The 18736-nt window shown below is 36.5% G+C and overlaps 1 protein-coding gene across 4 annotated transcripts in view; it reads left to right on the top strand.

Moving 5' to 3' along the window:
* Window positions 1–18736, top strand: part of GALK2 (galactokinase 2) — a 122537-nt gene that overhangs the window by 25451 nt on the left and 78350 nt on the right. For all 4 annotated transcript variants that reach the window (XR_006818669.1, XM_046008113.1, XM_046008112.1 and 1 more), the window contains 2 exons: window positions 2437–2527; window positions 5624–5770. Coding sequence is in view for 3 of the 4 variants with exons in the window: in XM_046008113.1 (XP_045864069.1) it covers window positions 2437–2527; window positions 5624–5770 (238 nt within the window). In the remaining variant the exon portion in view is untranslated. The remainder of the gene's footprint in view (window positions 1–2436; window positions 2528–5623; window positions 5771–18736) is intronic.

The raw sequence follows: 18736 nt of genomic DNA on the forward strand, positions 1-18736 counted from the left end.
GAGTACACTGGGATTCTTATTGGGGTTGTTGGGTTTATGGGAAGATGTGTAAATCTTAGAAAATGGTAGGGCAGAGAGGCAAGACAGGGATGCTAGAAAAAAACAGGCATGAAATAACTAATCATAAGAAAGATTTTTGGGGCACCTGGGTGGCTCAGTGGGTTAAAGCTTTTGCCTTCGGCCCAGGTCATGATCCTAGAGTCCCTGGATCCAGCCCTGCAACTGGCTCCCTGCTCAGTGGGGAGCCTGCCTCCCCTTCTCCCTCTCTCTCTGCCTGTCTCTCTGCCTACTTGTGATCTCTGTCTGCCAAATAAAGAAATAAAATCCTTAAAAAAAAACAAACCCACAAGGTTTTTTTTTTTTTTTAAAGATTTTATTTATTTACTTGACAGAGAGAGATCACAAGCAGACAGAGAGGCAGGCAGAGAGAGAGAGAGAGAAGCAGGCTCACTGCTGAGCAGAGAGCCCGATGCGGGACTCGATCCCAGGACCCTGAGATCATGACCTGAGCCGAAGGCAGCGGCTTAACTCACTGAGCCACCCAGGCGCCCCCCCACAAGGTTTTTTTGAATGACGTATTTAGGCTATATTTCTAATTCTGTAGGAACTGACACTTTTCAGCTTTGTCTTTTGCATTTCTCATGTAGCTTTGTGCATCTGTACAAATTTCCTCTTCTACCCCTGTTTCCTTGTTTTCTTTTCTTTGTGGTGACTTTCAAGATCTTTGCTTAACTACGAACAGAACCTGATCAGTGTTGCTAACATAGTTTTATCCACTTTCCAAATTCTGTGGCCTCTTGTTGACTGTGAGCAATATATTTTAACTTCTGTAGGTGACACTAAAATGCTTGTGAGCTGGAGTCATACTGTGTGTTTCCTTGGAGAGTCATTAAACCTCTTTAAGCCACCAGGAAGGCCTCCCCTCTTCACTCTAATATACTGATCATAGAAATGATGCCCTTTTGGTCTCACATCCCATTCCATATTATACACCATCACGTGACAGTAGTGTGTGATCATAGTTTGTGTTCATGTTGTCTCAGTTAGTTTATGAAAAGATAATCCCTGTGCCATTTTCCTTTATATTCCTGTGAATGCCTTGCATGCTTAAATATTTTTCTTAGGACAGGATGTGTCCATGTTACTGAGTTAAGATAATGCATGGAGGGCGCCTACTACAGTGACTGGCATATAATAGGTATTTAGTAAACTATGTGAAGAGTATTCAGTCAATATGGGGAATGTTGCTTATTTGCTTACTTTTTATTTGACCCCATCTTCTTCCATTTCATGTTTTTTTGTCCTTTAGCTGATTTAGAATCCTTTTTATCTATTTTTCATTTTGAGATAATTTTTGACTAATAAAGAACTCAAAAATAATACAAAGAATTCCCACACATCAACTGATATGTTCTCAGTTCATGATATCAAGGAGACGTATGATGTCCCTTTATTGATGGTGTTAATTTTGATCATTTTGTTGAGGTGGCGTCTGCCAGATTTCTTTGCCATAAAATTATTATTTTTTTCCCTTTACAATAAGTATCTGATGGGGAAATACTTTGAGTCTATATAAATGTTTTGTTTCTTATCAAACTTTTTCTCCCTAACTTTAGCATCCATTGATGATTCTTTCCTGAAACAATTAACATGGAGTTTGCCACATAGTGATTTTTTGATTTCCACCATTTCTACTTCATCTATTCTTTGACATTTTACTCTAAGGAAGAGGTTTTCCTTCTCCTTCATTTAGGTGGTTTTTCGTTTGTTAATTTATGTCAGTATAGACTCATGGAATCTCATTTAACAAGTTATGATCCATTAGAATCATTATTTGTTTTTTCCCCCATCTGCTTCTTAAACTGTGAAGATGATAAAATTGGATAGGTGGCAAAGAGTGTGGGGAGAGAAGTGTTTGAGTTCTGTTAAAGTTAGAGATATACCAAACAGCAAACCCCATGGATAAGCATTTATGTCGTTTATATCAGCTTAACAAAGACCATCATGAAATAAAAGTTGGTGTAGATTATATTTAAATATATCGGTTCCTCTATGTTTCAGGAAATAAAAAGGGTCAATAAGAAGTAGTTTAATTGTTAACTTCCCTTAACTTTTAGCATGTGGGGATGTTTGTTGTTGTTTTTTTTTTTTTCTCCTTTTTTTTTTCCATTTTATTTATTTTTTCAGCGTAACAGTATTCATTCTTTTTGCACAACACCCAGTGCTCCATGCAAAACGTGCCCTCCCCATTACCCACCACCTGTTCCCCCAACCTCCCACCCCTGACCCTTCAAAATGGGTAGACTGTGAAGTACATAGATAAAAGTAAATGGAGAATGAAGTTTCAGTATCACTCTTGTGGCACAAGATGGCAGCAGTCAGCCATGGATTTTGCAGCCTCTAGCCTTAAATTAATGGTGTCTTTTGTTTTTGCAGGGACTTCAGTACTAGTTCTAATAATATTCAGATTGACAAAACCAAGCCTTTGTGGCACAACTATTTCCTATGCGGATTTAAAGGAATTCAGGTAAATTGGTTTATCAGGCAACTACCAGCTGTTGAACTTAAAGTGTGTATTATATATCAAGATTTTAAAAAATTTATTATGTATTTTTTTGTCATCTTTCAAAGCAACACATGTTTCTATTATTTTATTTTAGAGGATGAGGTAGGTATGACTGTTCACTGGGGTTCACAGGGAGCAGTAATGTCTGTTCATAAATCAGTTGCATCTGATGAAAATCCTCTTTTTAAAAAAATCTTTGTTCAAATTTTCTTTTGAAGGATGCAGTCTAGTAATATATTTGTTCTAAAAATATGTAGGTATAGGCGCCTGGGTGGCTCAGTGGGTTAAAGCCTCTGCCTTCGGCTCAGGTCATGATTCCAGGGTCCTGGGATCGAGTCCCACATCAGGCTCTCTGCTCAGCGGGGAGCCTGCTTCCTCCTCTCTCTCTCTCTCTCTGCCTGCCACTCTGCTACTTGTGATCTCTCTCTCTCTGTCAAATAAAAAATAAGATCTTAAAAAAATAATAAAAATATGTAGGTATATACTGTAGTAGGATTTAGTCATACAGCCCTAGGTTTGAATCTGAGCTCTGCTCAACTGTGTTAATTCAGCCTCTTTAAGTGTCAGGTTTGTTATCTGTATAATGATGTCCTTGCTGTCCAGCAAAGAGTTGTTACAAGGATTACACAGTGCTTGACACACAATAGGCATTCAATAAATAAACAACTAGTATTGTTATTACCACTTCAGATAGGGTAAAAAAAAGAGGTAGTAAAGTTTATTAGAATAAGTATTTTCCTTAGAAACATTGAATAATCAGGAACATCTCTAATGTCATGGGAAAGAATAAGAAAATGAAATATTTCTACTTTTTCTCCAAAATAAAAAAGTGTAAGTCAATTTGATTTGTTAAAATCCATGTTTTAGAGAGCTTGTGTTCCTTGCTGTCTGGTGGTCCTATCTGAAGCTTTGTCACAAGTAGCTCAGGACTCAGTAACATATTTCATTTCAGGAAAGCATCAGATTTATTTCTGATGTGTAGTCCTACACTCAGATTTTGGTGGTTCTGTTCTTAGAGTTCCTGCATTCATTTCTTCTCTCCCTTCCTTCTTCCTCCCTCCCTCCCTCTTCCCTCTCTTCCTTTCCTTCATTCATTCTTTCTTTCTTTCCCTTCCTTCCTTCCTTCCTCTTTTTTATTTTTCTTTCTTCTTTATCAAGACACATGGTAATAACTTGTGGGAATAGGTATTGGCAGCTTTTAAATCTTCAAAGTTATCTGGCTTATCAAATGCATTAGTGGGAATTACAGTATTTGGAAGGATTTGCCTGACAAATGCAATTTGATCTTCCTTATAGCAACATGCCTTTTATAGCATATGGGTAAGTGACCTAAATACTGCTTGTTGCTTTCTGTTGTTTCTGAAAATTTGAGATCTTAAAGCCTTCTTTTTTGGTTTGACAACTTAATGTGCTAAAGTAGGTCTGTACAGCAAATTTTTGGCAGAGAATTAATTTAAAAGTTAGCCTGTTTAGAAAACTTCAAATTCAAATACTAGAAAATTTCAGAGGATAATCTGTTTATATTAAATTGAGCATGTTATCCTTTTGGGATAGAGCTATTACAGAATTTGGCAAAATCCATTTACGTTTTTGAATCTGTTGTACATGTTAATTTAAACATTGCGTGATAAGTTTGTAAGTATGATTCACATTCAAGATACACTGAGGATCAGTTTATGGTTAAATATATAGCATTCTCCAAGGATTTTTTTAAAAAAAACAAGCTGTCTGATGTTCTGTATGAAAGGGCATTGGCAGCAGCAGTGTTTCAGTTTATAATTTGTTTGTATTTCTGGAAAGGAAATTTTTAGATGACTTGAAATCAAGAAGAGAAGTACATCCAACAGAATCTCTTTTTTTGTGGTATGTGAGTTTTGCCAACATAGGAAAAAAGGACAAGAAATTAAGGGGAAAAAACCAGCCTTTAATTTGCAGAGTTTTGTTGTTACTTTGGTTATTCTAACTAGTTTATTGAAATTTCTCCCTAGAATAATATGTATGATGAAATGCATAATTATGTAATATAATAGTATTTTGTACTTTGGTCTTGAGCTTTTTGAGTAATTTGCAAACATGTGGTATTTTTTCTTGAAAATGGGGTGGCCTTGAATTTATTTTTAATCCTAAACCACAAAGGTTATGATATAATATCATCTTAAGTGTCATCCTAGATATTCATCTAAGTATCCTAGAGATTTCCATCTTTAGATCAGAGTCTCATTATTTCTCATTATTTTTTTCTTTCCTAATTGTAGAAATAAGAGTTTCTCTACTTCATTTAGAGTCTGTGTTCTCATTTGTGGCTGAATTCTAATTTGGCTGTCTTGAAAGCTACCATATGGCTTAACTGTATCTATAAATTCTAGTAAAAATCTGGATTTTCTCATATAGCTCACTTACATTAAATCATAGTGACAGTATGCTGGCCCGTGTTACTGACTGCGGTGGAGAAGTTCTCAACCAGAAATCAGAGACCTGGGTCCTACCCCCAGCTCCCTATATGCAATGTTGGAAAAAATTTTTAATCTTTTGGTACGTAGGTTTTTCCATAAGTAAAATGGAACTGAAGTTGAGAACACGTTTTCTTCAGAGAAACTTCTGAAGAAATACTCAATAGGAACAAGCTGCTGCTTGATGTTAGACTTTCACAGTCGTGTGTTGGGCTTTGTTACATGGAGCTTTAATCTGCCTCACTAATATTGTGTATTTCTTATCTTGCTACTTGAGAAATGGAATTATAACTGTTTAATTAATTTTTATGTTTAAGTCAGTTAATGTTCAAGAAAAAGGTGACTCAAGGCAATTTTATGAAATGGATTAATAGCTTTTGTTGAACAAAGTAAAAAATAATCTACAGATTACCAAACCCTGTAGCCAAGAACCATTAAATGAAATATCATGTATAGACTCAACTAAATTGAATTGCACAAGTAGTTTCTATAAATAACATAATAAGTCCATTGATAAATGTTTGCTCTCTGGAGAATGAAAGAATGTTTGCTACTCCTCCAATCTAACACCAAAGTTACTAGCACTGTTTTTTCCTTCTATTCTTAGGAACACTTTGGTCTTAGCACCCTGACTGGAATGAATTGCTTAGTGGATGGAAATATCCCACCAAGTTCTGGACTCTCCAGCTCCAGTGCTTTAGTCTGTTGTGCTGGCTTGGTGACACTCACAGTGCTGGGAATGAACCTATCTAAGGTAACCAACTTAAATGTGTTAGCCTTACAGAACTCTCTCTTTGTAAAGCTGTTAATATCTGAATCTCCAAATTATAAGATCTTTCTTTGATTATAAACTTTGTCTTACCTGAAAGGACTCTACACATGCGAATGCACTGTAACCTAAAAATTAATAAGTCCTGCTTGTGATAAACCACTATAAAGTATCTGATACTTTATAAATAGGGAGCAGATCTGTGACTATCTGTATTAAAATGCTCTTGTGCTCTTACATTAGTTGTGGAGTTTGAGTGCATGGATATCTTTTTGGATCACCTCACTAACAAGTTCAGTTTAGACCAAGAAATTGTGGGCCTCATAGTTGGACCTGCTTATTTTCAACCAAAACCTTAAATTAAATATTTGACAGGCACTGGGTAAAAAGGGTAAAGACCAGGCAATAAAGGAACTGAACAGCATATCTGTTTATACCAGCAGGTTAGTCACTGAAATAAACTTTAAAAAAAATATTGCATTACAAAGAGGAAATGCTTATTTAAAGGAAACATAAATCCTACGAAAGGTCAGAAGGCCTCAACTTTACAAGTTCACATAAATCTCTGATTTTGCAGTTCAGAGCAGGTGTGCTCAGCTTTAATTAATGCTTTGGAGTTCTGGTTCAAACAAAATGTTATCATAGGTTCTTTTTTATCCCGTACACATATACTACCACATTTATAGGTGGTTTGGGAAGGGCATCAGGCAGATCAAGAGAAAGTCCGCCACATACTTGGTCTGTCTTCAGCCTGTTTAAATTTTCTTTTTTTTTTTTTTTTAAAGATTTATTTATTTATTTATTTATTTTTCCATTTTATTTATATTTTCAGCGTAACAGTATTCATTCTTTTTGCACAACACCCAGTGCTCCATGCAAAACGTGCCCTCCCCATTACCCACCACCTGTTCCCCCAACCTCCCACCCCTGACCCTTCAAAACCCTCAGGTTGTTTTTCAGAGTCCATAGTCTCTTATGGTTCGCCTCCCCTTCCAAATTTTTTTTTTTTTTTTAATAAACATATAATGTATTTTTATCCCCAGGGGTACAGGTCTGTGAATCGCCAGGTTTACACACTTCACAGCACTCACGGTAGCACTTATGCAAGAGGAAAGAGAAATAAAGGAGAAAGCAAAGGCTCAGATAGAGTTCTCTTGTCTGTATATTGGCTGTCATTTATAAGTATACATTAGTTAGCCCTTTGTGACCCATGGCTTATTTGGTGGGAAGAGCAAATCACTTGTTTTTTGTTTATTGAGAGGAAGGAAAGCAAGGGAAAGAAATCCATATGTGAAATGTGTTTCCAGTGGTACTATGTTTAATCTGATGATTTATTTATTTATTTATTCATTTATTCATCATTCAACCATTATTTATTTAGTGGCTACTTTGTACCAGGTAATGTTCAAAGCATTAGAGCTATGATAGGTCCAGTTTTAACCCTCACAGTGCTTATGATCTGAAATGGGAACAGAGACAAGTAACAGACAACTATAATAGGTTGTGATGAGTGGATAAATGCAGATTTAGAGAGCATGGAATATCTAAACTGAGACACAAGGTTTTTAGATGTTTGTCAAGAAATACTGATAGCATGAAAACACTGGTAACATCAATAGGCATGTATCAGGTGGAGGGAAACTTAAGTGGGAATATCTAGAGTAAGAGTGATCATAGATTGTTGGAAGAACTAAAAAGGGGCTTAATTTGGCTGGAGTAATTTGGATAACAGAGTAGAAGACCAGATGTTGGGTCTTATGAGCCATGTTGAGGAATTTGGGCTTTATCTTGATAGCAGTGTAAAACCATTTCAGGCTTTTAGAAAGAGGGTAACATTATCATGCCTATATTTTACAAAGATTCTGGCTCTATTATAAAATCTAGATATGAGGGTAGTAACAATATTGGTAGTAGGGAAATGATTTGGTCTAGGGAAATGGCAGTGAGAATGGAGAGACCTGGATCATAGACTTAAAGTACATCTCAGACAGAATCAATAAGACTTGCTCATTGATTGGGTATAGGGATGAGGCACAGAGAAGAGTCAAGGATTTTACCCAGGTCTCTGGCTTGGTGTGATTTGTTGGAATAAGGAATATAGATGAAACTGAAATGCTGATAGGAAGAGGTCTCTGTGGGCATGCTGATAGAGGTATATAGTATTTAGTCACAAACAATATCCTTGAAGATAAGGAGGAGGATCTGAATTCGTGGTGGCCCATTTGAGAGTTATTTGCATATAACTGGGTTTTGAAGCTATAGGAGTGGGGGAGGACAACCAGTGGAAGAATGTAGATAGAAGGACAAGGAAGACTAGGACAAGGTTCTGACAAACATGAACATTTGAAGGATGGGCTTAAGAAGAGATGTCCACTGAAGAGACTGAGAAATAATCAGATAGATAGAAGGAAAATAAAAAAGATAAGGCAACAGCAAAGACAAAAAAGAGACTATTTCATGAAAACAGTGGTGTCAAATGCTACTGGGATGTCAAGTGAGACAAGGACTAATCTTCATTAGATTTGGCATCAGAGAAGTTGAAGAAAACCTTGGCAAGAACAATTTAAAATAGGAATATGTTAAAGGGTCTATGAGAAGTGAGAAAGTGGAAAAGTTCAGTGGATACAAAAAATCTGGCTGTGCCTGGTGAAAGAGATAAAATGATGTCTGTCATGGGGATAGGGTCAAGAAATTAATTTATTAATAAGAGGATTGGTGAAATTTACTTTTTTTCACTTTTTTTGGCTTTTAATGGTATAAATATGTAAGGGAAAAGAAAAAAATGATGGGAAAAACCACTTGAAACTTAGGAATTAATTTTGGCTGCCCCTGTGTTTTCAAAGTAAAAAAATAACAAATGTATTGACATAAAAAGAGATACATGGATCAATGGAACAGAATTAAGAGCCCAGAAATAAACCCATGCATATATGTTCAATTAACTAATGACAAAATATATAACAAACTCATACAACTCAATAGCATAAAAACAAACAATATGATTAAAAATGGGCAGAGTATCTGAATCAACATTTTTCCAGAGAAGACATATAGATGGCCAACAGACACATGAAAAGATGTTCAGCATCACTTACCATCAGGGAAATGCAAATCTAAACCACAATGAGATATCACCTCATACCTGTAAAAATGGCTAGTATCAAAAAGATAAAAAAATAAGTTGTTGGTGAAGATGTGGAGAAGAGGAATGCTTGTGCACTGTTGGTGGGAATGTAATTTGGTGCAGCCATTATGGAAAACAGTATAGATACTCCTTACAAAATTAAAAATAGACCATATGCTCCAGCAATTGCATTTTTGGGTATTTATTTGAAGAAATTGAAAACATTAACTTGAAACAATATGTATGCACCCCTATGTACACTGAAGCATTAAAATTGCAATAGTAAAGGTACAGACACAACCTAAGTATCTGTTGGTGGATGAATGGATAAAGAAAATATGGTATATATATATATGTACAATGACATTTTAGTTAACCATAAAAAAGAATGATATCTTGCCAATTGCAACAACATGGAGGGAATTTAAGAGCATTGTGCTAAGTGAAATAAGTTATACAGGAAAAGACCAATATGTATGATTTCACTTGTGCAATCTAAAATTTTTTTTCAATGTTTTATTTTATTATTTTCTCTTAGATAGGGAGAGAGAGGTGGGGGGAAGGGCAGAGGGAGAGAGCAAATCTCAAGCAGACTCCACACCCAATGTGAGGTTTGATATCATAACCCTGAGATCATGACCTGAACTGAAATCAAGAGTTGGGTGCTTAACCAGCTGAGCCACACAGGCGCTCCTAAATTTTTTTTTAACAACTGGAGCTAATAGATACAGAGAACAAATTAGTTGTTGCCAGAGGTGGTTGTTGGGAGATGGGCAAAATGGGTAGAGGGAGTCAAAAGGTACAAACTCCCAGTTATAAAATAAATCATGGGATGTAGAGTACAGAATGGTAACTGTAATTAACAGTACTGCATTGCATATTTAAAAGTTGCTAAGAGAGTAGATCTTAAAAGTTCTCATCACAAGAAAATAAAATTCTATAACGATGTATGGTGATGGATGCTAATCAGACTTACAGTGATGATCATTTCACAGTATATACAGATATCAAATCATTATGTTATATACAAAAACTAATATGTTAGTTATACCTTGATTAAAAAAATGAATAAAAAATAGCAAATATACTTTTATCAGAACTGACTTTATTGCCTAAAGGGAACAATATGTATATCCTAGCTTTCCCCGCTTGTCTAAGTTGCACTGACAATACTTAATATTTCATAAGGACCTAGTATCATTATTTAGGAGAGTTTCTTTGCTGTAGTGAGATAGAATTTTTTTTAAAGATTTTATTTATTTATTTGACAGAGAGATCATAAGTAGGCAGAGAGGCAGACAGAGAGAGAGAGAGGAGGAAGCAGGCTCCCTGCCCAGCAGAGAGCCCCATGTGGGACTTGATCCCAGGACCCCAAGATCATGACCTGAGCTGAAGGCAGAAGCTTAACCCACTGAGCCACCCAGGAGCCCCGCTGTAGTGAGATAGAATCTTAATTGAAAGGAAGCCTGATTTCCTCAGAGTCTTTATAGTTAAGTGCTAATTGTTGACATAGAATGTAAGAACTCAATGGACTTTAGAGATGAGCTGGTTCAATTTTTTTTTTTTTTAACTGATGTATCAGTCAGTGTCTAATAAGAAAGAAATGGCACACAGGGTATAACTGAAGACAGTTTAATAAGGAGACTATTTACATAGATGTGGGTAGGTTCAGGGGAACCAACTAGGAAGAGTTCCCTTGTGAAATCAGAAGCTATTATACTTTAGGAGCTATGACTGTAGAGTAATGTTGCCAGAGATGCAATGAGGTGGGAAAGAGTGAAGTGGGTAGGAATGGCAGTGAGTGGGAATGGACGAGGGGAGTTGTCCATAGAGGTCAGTCTTCTGGGGATACAGAGAAGTGTGAGAATGGAGGGCCAGAAAGGCAAATGGAGAATAGCCAACCTATCTGATAAGAAAGGTAAGTCCCACAGGAGACTGGTGACTAATCTCTCCCAATTGATGAATAATCCCCTTCCAATTAATATGTATATCCAGTAGTCCCTGTTAAATTGCAGATAATAATTACTGTAAATGAGATATGATAAGTAGATTTGGAATTTGGTAACTCATTAATAAATGAAATGTTTTATGGCTGAAACCACTAAAACAAGATGGCTAGTCACCCAGAAATTCTGGAAGCCTGAAATTATGAATGAGAAGGAAACTGGTGAAGAGAATATGGTGTAATAAAAAGACCTATGAAATAGAAAAGCCTAGAGACTTCTGGTTTCAAGATGCCAGAACAAAGAACATATCTACTTTTTCTTTCCCCAGCCCTCATTTATTTTGCTTTTTCAAAAAAATCATCCCCAAACAATAGGGAAAGCAAGAAAATGGAGGCACAGGTTTCATCTTTGATAAATCAATGAGACATAAATAACCCTAAACCACAAGATACAAAGATGAAAAGTCAGTGGAAGGGTGGTACATGACTTAGGAGAATGAAGAAAGGTCAGAGCCAAGTGCCTGTGGAAGGAAGTGCAGATGGAAGGCAAATTGGTTTACAGTTGTCTGGAAAGGCTTAGGAATTAGAGGCACCCAGTACCGTAGAAAGTAGGGTGACAGTACAGGGCTGAACTACATCCTCATGTTAAAATCTAAGGAGGAGAAACCCTCTACAATCGTGGTTGATGAAGGCTGAAATGATCAACAGAGAGCTGTGGGCTCAGAGGGCATTCTGTATGCAGTTATCTTTTGGCAAAAATACAATTCATGTTATGTCTGAGTAACTTGGAATATGAATTGGGCATAAAACTTTTCCTTGAGGGTTGCTGTCCACTAAGGAAACTGGAGAAGCTCATGGTTAGGCATCAAGAATCCTATTTGTTATTGGGAAGCCTGGAATAACACAAATAACACTGGATTTATGAGGGAGTGCTTCCCAGCGAAGATAGGCTTTTCAGCCACAGTATAAACTTCCTATCCTAAGTCTTGGAATTAGCATTCAGTGACATTTATTGAACGCCTACCAGGTGCCAGGCCTTGGTCTAGGCACTAGGGATACAGCTGTGAATAAAATCGGTGAAGCCCCTGCTTTCATGGGACTTAAGTGCTAGTGTCTGTGGTGATAGTAGGAGATAATGAACAACTATCTAAATAAATGTAGAATATCAGCCAGGGCTATGAAGAAAAATAGGCTGTAGTGAGGGGAAGTTGCTATTTTGGAGGAGTCAGAAGTCTCTTTAAGGAGGAGCCATTTTAACAGAGACTAAGGAGTGAGCACAAAAGAGAAGTAGAAGGAACAGCTCATCCAAAAGCGCTAGGGCTAAAGCATGTTCCTCATGGCCGAGGAACAGTGGAGGCAGTGTTGTCGGGGGACAGGACAGGGTGGTTTGAGGTGAGCTAAAGAGAGGTGATCAGAGGCCACATTGCCACATTGTATATAGATTCTTCTTTGGATTTCATTCCAAGTATGATCGGAAGCCTTTAGAGGGCTGTGAACTGAGGTGTCCAGATGTGATTCACATTGCTTTGAGTTTCTTGCAGTTGGAAGTAGTATGTTGTACCCTATACTGACCAGGGAGAAAATAATCTAAAAAACAAACAAAAAGAAAAGAAAAGGAATGGGAATGGTCAGTGCCTTTATGGAACTTAAACGCACATAGTGGGGTACCTCACAAGACTTATTAATTGAGCATCTAGCTCATACAAGATCTGAAGTATTTTATGTGTAAATGGAGAACAGGGTATTAAGAATGGCTACTTGATGTTGTTAAATGGGGAAGTTTTTTTTTTTTTTTTTAAGATTTTATTTATTTGACAGAGATCACAAATAGGCAGAGAGGCAGGCAGAGAGAGGGGGGAAGCAGGCTGCCTGCTGAGCAGAAAACCGATGCGGGGCTTATCTGAGGATACTAAGATCATGACCTGAGCTGAAGGTGGAGGCTTAACCCACTGAGCCACCCAGGCTCCCCTAAATGGGGAAGTTTTCAAGTGAGTGGTAAGTTCTAAAAAAGCAAGGAGAGGCTGTGTCTTGACACAAAGTACTGGGAGGGGTCCAGGGCATTTCAGGCAGAGTGAACCCTTAAGTGTATTGTAACAGTTCTCTGAGCCAGACTGATAAAAATGTGTCAGCCAAGGCCTAGAAATTCCTATGCTGCCTCATGACATTCCTTTTCAAAATTTTATGTGATGACATACAACTCTTCTTGTTGCTTAAGTCCCTCAACGGGTTTGAATAACTTAATTTCAGGGGTGAGTTACTCATATAGACACGGATTGATCCTCTTTCAGAGGAGTGTTTTGGTGTTTGAAATCCATACGTACAAGGGACCTTTGAGATTCAGAAGCAGAGTAAATTAAATGCTCAACATTCTGTGCCAAATATGTCTAAGTTTTCATTTCCTGAGTTTCTCTGAGAAAGTTTAAGGGTATATTTTTCTCTACATATAGTTACATTTAAGTTAAATATTTCTTGACCTTCAGAATGAGATCTTGTCCTTAAAAAGTAAAGACAAGATGTACAGGAAAATGAAAAGAATCTCACAATTACACAAAAGTGTAAACTCTGATGAGAATGTTTTAGTAGCAGTTTGCTATATGTTACAGGACAATCAGAAAACAATTTGCACTGTCACTAATCATTACGTTTAGAAGTCCATAGAAGGATGTTGTTTCACTTTGCATAGAATAACAAAAACCTCCTCCATATAATGGTTAAGGAAAATAGTAGTTTAAAACAGTCCAGCCAGATGTGGACCGCTAATGAACTGCAGCAGCATGGCCTCTAAGAAGATGGTAAATCCAGAACACAATTTTTGAAAACAATCTCTTAATTAAGTGTTGGACGTGGACTAAAGCCATGTGCTCACTGGCACAAAAACCAGGAGGGCTCAGCGTTAGCACCGGGTGGCCTGTGTTTAAAAATGTTTGAAATTTTGGGGCACCTGGGTGGCTCAGTGGGTTAAGCCTCTGCCTTCGGCTCAGGTCATGATCCCAGAGTCCTGGGATCGAGTCCCGCATCGGGCTCTCTGCTTGGCGGGGAGCCTGCTTCCTCCTCTCTCTCTGCCTACTTGTGATCTCTCTCCTTCAAATATATAAATAAAATCTTTAAAAAAAAATGTTTGAAATTTTAAGTTAATATTGTTAATACATAAATATAAAACCATTCACATAGTTTTATCAATAAAAAAGAACCAAGTTTCTTTCAGTTAGGTGGCATTGTGTTTGTCTCTCGTTATATTCTTTTTTAGGAGTAAAATTGGAGACAAAATTTATTTAATGGTTTTGAGTAATTTGGATTCACTTGGATGTTGTGACCAAGCTATTTGCAGATTAGGAGGCTTGCTTTGCGGAGGTTGTTTAGGTCACCTCTGTTTTTTTTTTTTTTTTTTTTTTTCCATTTCCTTTTCTAGGCTAAATACATGTTTACCTTTAGCATAAACTGAAGCAAACAAGACAAACTAGGGAGCAACAGATTGGAGAACTATGGTTCACTGTTTCCGAGTGTCTTCAAAAAAAACCACTATTGCTGAAAATTCATGCATATGCCTTGGTTGTGTTTGAACTTTTGCTGTGATCCTTATATCCTTATCATTATTAGGTCACTATGTGTCAAGGCCTCCAAACTTTGACTTGCACCCAGGAATAAGTTAAATGTGATCTAGTATTTAAAGAATCAACTGGGACAGTCCCCGTGATATTAAGTATGCCACATGTGTGCATAGTCCTTACCTACTACATTCACTGTATGCAGAGAAAATAACTAAAAGATGAACATACAAGCTCGTTTCTTTTTAATACTGGATAATATTTCATTGTGTAGATATTACATAGTTTATCCATTCACCTGCTAAAGGACATCTTGGTTGCTTTCAAGTTTTGCCAATCAAGAATAAATTGGCTATAGACATCTGTATGCAGGTTTTTGTGTGGGCATAAGTTTCGACTCCTTTGGGTAAATTACAAGGAGTGTAATTGCTAAAATGTGTGAAAAGAATATGTTAAATTTTGAAAGAAACTATCAAACTGTCTTTCAAAGTGGCTGTATCATTTTGCATTCCCACTAGCAATGAATGAGATTTCCTGTTGCTCCATATTCTCACCAGCATTTGGAGCTCAGATTTTGGCCATTTTAATAGGTGTGTACTAATATCTCATTGTTGTTTTAATTTGCATTTTCCCAATGACATATGATGGGGAGCATCTTTTCTTGTTTTTTTTAAGATTTTATTTATTTATTTGAGAGAGAGAGAATGAGACAGCGAGCGCATGAGAGGAGGAAGGTCAGAGGGAGGAGCAGACTTCCTGCTGAACAGGGAGCCAGATGCAGGACTTGATTCCCCAACTCTGTGATCATGACCTGAGCCAAAGACAGTCACTTAACCAAATGAGCCACACAGGCGCCCCATGGAGCATCTTTTCATTTATATGCTTACTTACCATTTGTATATCTTCTTTGGTGAGGTGTTTCTTAAGATCTTTTGCTCGTTTTTAAACAGGTTGCTTATTTCATACTGTTGAGTTTTAAGAGTTCTTTGTATATTTTGGATGATAGTCCTTTATCAAATATGTCTTTTGCAAGTATTTTCTTCTAGATAGTGGCTTCTCTTTTTATTCTCTTGATATTATCTTTTGCAGAGAAGAAATATTTAATTTTAATGAAATCCAGATTATTAATTCTTTCTTTTATGGACTGTGCCTTATCTCAGAAGTCATTGCGAAACCCTAGGTCATCTAGGTTTTCTCCTATGTCATCTTCTAGGAGTTTTATAGTTTTGTTTTACATTTAGGTCTGTGATCCATTTTGGTTTAATTTTTGTAAAGGTGTAAGGTCTGTGTTTAGATGCTTTTTTTTTTTTTTTGCATATGAATGCCCAGTTGTTCTTGTACTATTTCTTGAAAAGACTATCTTTGTTCCATTGCTTTGCTTTTGCTCCTTTGTCAAAGATAAGGCTATATTTGTGTGGATCTATATCTGGGCTCTCTGTTTTGTCACATTGATCTAATTGTCTGTTCTTTTGTGAATACCAAACTGTTTTGATTGCTGTAGCCTAATATGAAGTATTGAAATTGGAAAGTGTCAGTCCTCCAACTTTATTCTCCTTTCATATTGTGTTGCTATTCTGGATGTTTTGCCTCTCCGTATGAACTTTAGAATCCATTGATAACCACAAAACAACTTGCTGGGATTTTGGATGGGATTGCATTGAATCTGTGGATCGAGTTGGGAAAAATTAACATCTTAACAATATTGAGTCTTCCTATCCATGAACATTGGATATCTCTCCATTTAGTTCTTTGATTTCTCTGGAGTTTTATAGTTTTCCTTGTGTAAATCTTGTACATATTTCATGTGATTTATACTTAAGTATTACATTTTTTCAGGTGCTAATGTAAATGGTATTGTATTTTAAATTTCAAATTCCACTTGTTTATTGCTAGTATATAGGAAAGTGATTGACTTTGTATATTAATATAGTATGTTACAACCTTGTTATAATTGCTTGCTAGTTCCAGGAGTTTTTTTTTTTGTTAATTCCTTTGGATTTTCTGCATAGATAACTATGTCATCTGTAAACAAAGAGTTTTATTTCTTCTTTCCCAATCTGCATATCTTTTATCTCCTTCTCTTGTTTTATTACATTAACTAGAACTTCCACAATGATGTTGAAAAGCAGTGGTGATGGACATTCTTGCCTTGTTCCTGATCATTTTACCTTTTGAAATTCATTCTGAAATTGTCATCTAGAAAGATTTTATCAATTAATATGCAGCAACATTACATGAGCGTCCATTTCCACACAGCCTTACCAACAACTTTATCAATCTTTAAGATCATTTCCAATCTGATAGATTCTGTCTTGGGCATATCTTTGATGATTAGACTGCTTAAACATCTTTTCCATGTTTTTTATTGGTCATTTATAGTTTTTGGACTTTGTTATATATCTACTCAGTTTCTATTACTCCATAAGAACTCTATATATTAAAGTGTTCATATATTATATGTTGCAAACATCCACCCATTTACTAACCAATTTTCTGTTTGACTTCTTTTAAACTAATAATTCTGTTTTTTGTTTTGCTTTATTTTGCTTTTTAAGTAAGCTCTGTGCTCCGTGTGGGGCTTGAACTCATGACGCTTAAACAACAGTTGTATGTTCCACTGACTGAGCCAACCAGGTGCCCTTAAGCTAATAATTTTGTATTTGCTTTTTAAAAAAATCTCATGTATTTATTAGAAAGAGAGAGAGAATGAGCAAGGGGGAAGGGTAGAGAGAGAGAGAGGGACAAGCAGACTCCCCACTGAGCAGGGAGCCTTATGTGGGACTCGATCCCTGGACCCTGGCAGATGCTTAACCAACTGAGCCACCTAGGTGCCCTAAACTAATAATATTGAAGCAAAAGTCACTTTAGTCATATTTAAGCAAACACATAGGATGGGATCATTGTATATACACTTACTTTTATCTTTCTTGAGTTGAAAATACTGTACACCCTTTTATTTCATTTTGAAGTACTTGGACCCAAGTCTATTAAATGGACCCCAGGGCTCTCTAATTTACTACGTATTTGACATAGTATCTTTAGAAGCTTACTCAGAGGAACTAAAATCGTAACTGATTTGTATGGTAAGCAGGAATATTTTCCAAGTAGCATTTGTGCTGTAAGATATATACTTTTGAATTATGAATAATGCAATTAACATCTGTTTAGCACTTGGAGAAATGCAAAGAACTTTCCCCTCATCCTTTTGCAAGGCCACTTAACTCTGTAAAGTAAGAAGCAACTGCCAGCTTCTCAGAGCCTAGTGCCAGGATTGTGTACTTGTACTTTATGTTTTATCAAAGGGTTATGGCAGGTTTTACTTTTAGAACATATTAATGTTACTTCTACTTCCCCTGAAGGTCTAAAAACATTCAGTAAGAACAACAACAACAGCAGCAGCACCAACAGAACAAAACTGTTTGGAGGGCACAGTCATTATGTGGGTGGGTTCAGGGTTCAGTCAGCCCTTTTAGGGCTTAGGCAAGGCACTGGTAACTGACAATGGAGATTTCTTTTTAATTTTAAAGGACATATAAATCTGTTGAGAATAAAAGAAGGACAGTCAGTCTGGCAAATGGTAAATAACCTTAAAAACTTTTCTCTCTCTCTCTGAGGAAAGAGATGATTGTATCATTTTCTTCTGAGCAACTTTGTACTGTCTGGCATAAAGGAGACAATTAGTTGGGTTAGATTAAATTAGTGAGTTATTACTGCTACCATCATCTGCATAATAGCCATTTCCCCCTGTTTTTAGTATTGTATTTGGATGAGTTAAAGAAAAACATAAAATGAATGATTTGTTCCAAAGACAATAGTATCTTCCTGGAGAATACATTTATTTTTATTCTGAGAGTATAGGACTGAAAAACAGACCTGGGTCTTAATTCTGGTACTGCTACTCTCTAGCTTTATAACTGAGGGGAAGTCTGTCTCTGGGTCTCAGTTTCTTCACTAGTAAAATAAGTGAATTTAGACCACTAAATCTTTGAGGCCCCTTCTAGCACTAAGATTATGTGATCTAAGAGGTAAAGCAATTCTTAAGATCATCAATTTTTGAGGAGTTGCTGAATAATAATTAAACTCTTGCTTATACTATATCGAAATCTTCTAATGGATTTTCAAAATTCTAGATCCTAGTGACAATAAAATCATTATTGGAAATAAAATTCAACCTTGGGAAAGTTATATCTAAACTTTGGGAAACTGCTGTTTAGATACATGTTACAACGTAACAATGTAATATGACTCTGGTTGTATTGCTGACTGACAATTCCATCCCTAGGGGTGGAGGAGGACTGTTGCCTTTCCTTCTTACCTTTTTTTTTTTTTTTTTTAGT

Source organism: Meles meles, chromosome 6, assembly GCF_922984935.1.
Source record: "Meles meles chromosome 6, mMelMel3.1 paternal haplotype, whole genome shotgun sequence".
NCBI lineage: Eukaryota > Metazoa > Chordata > Mammalia > Carnivora > Mustelidae > Meles > Meles meles.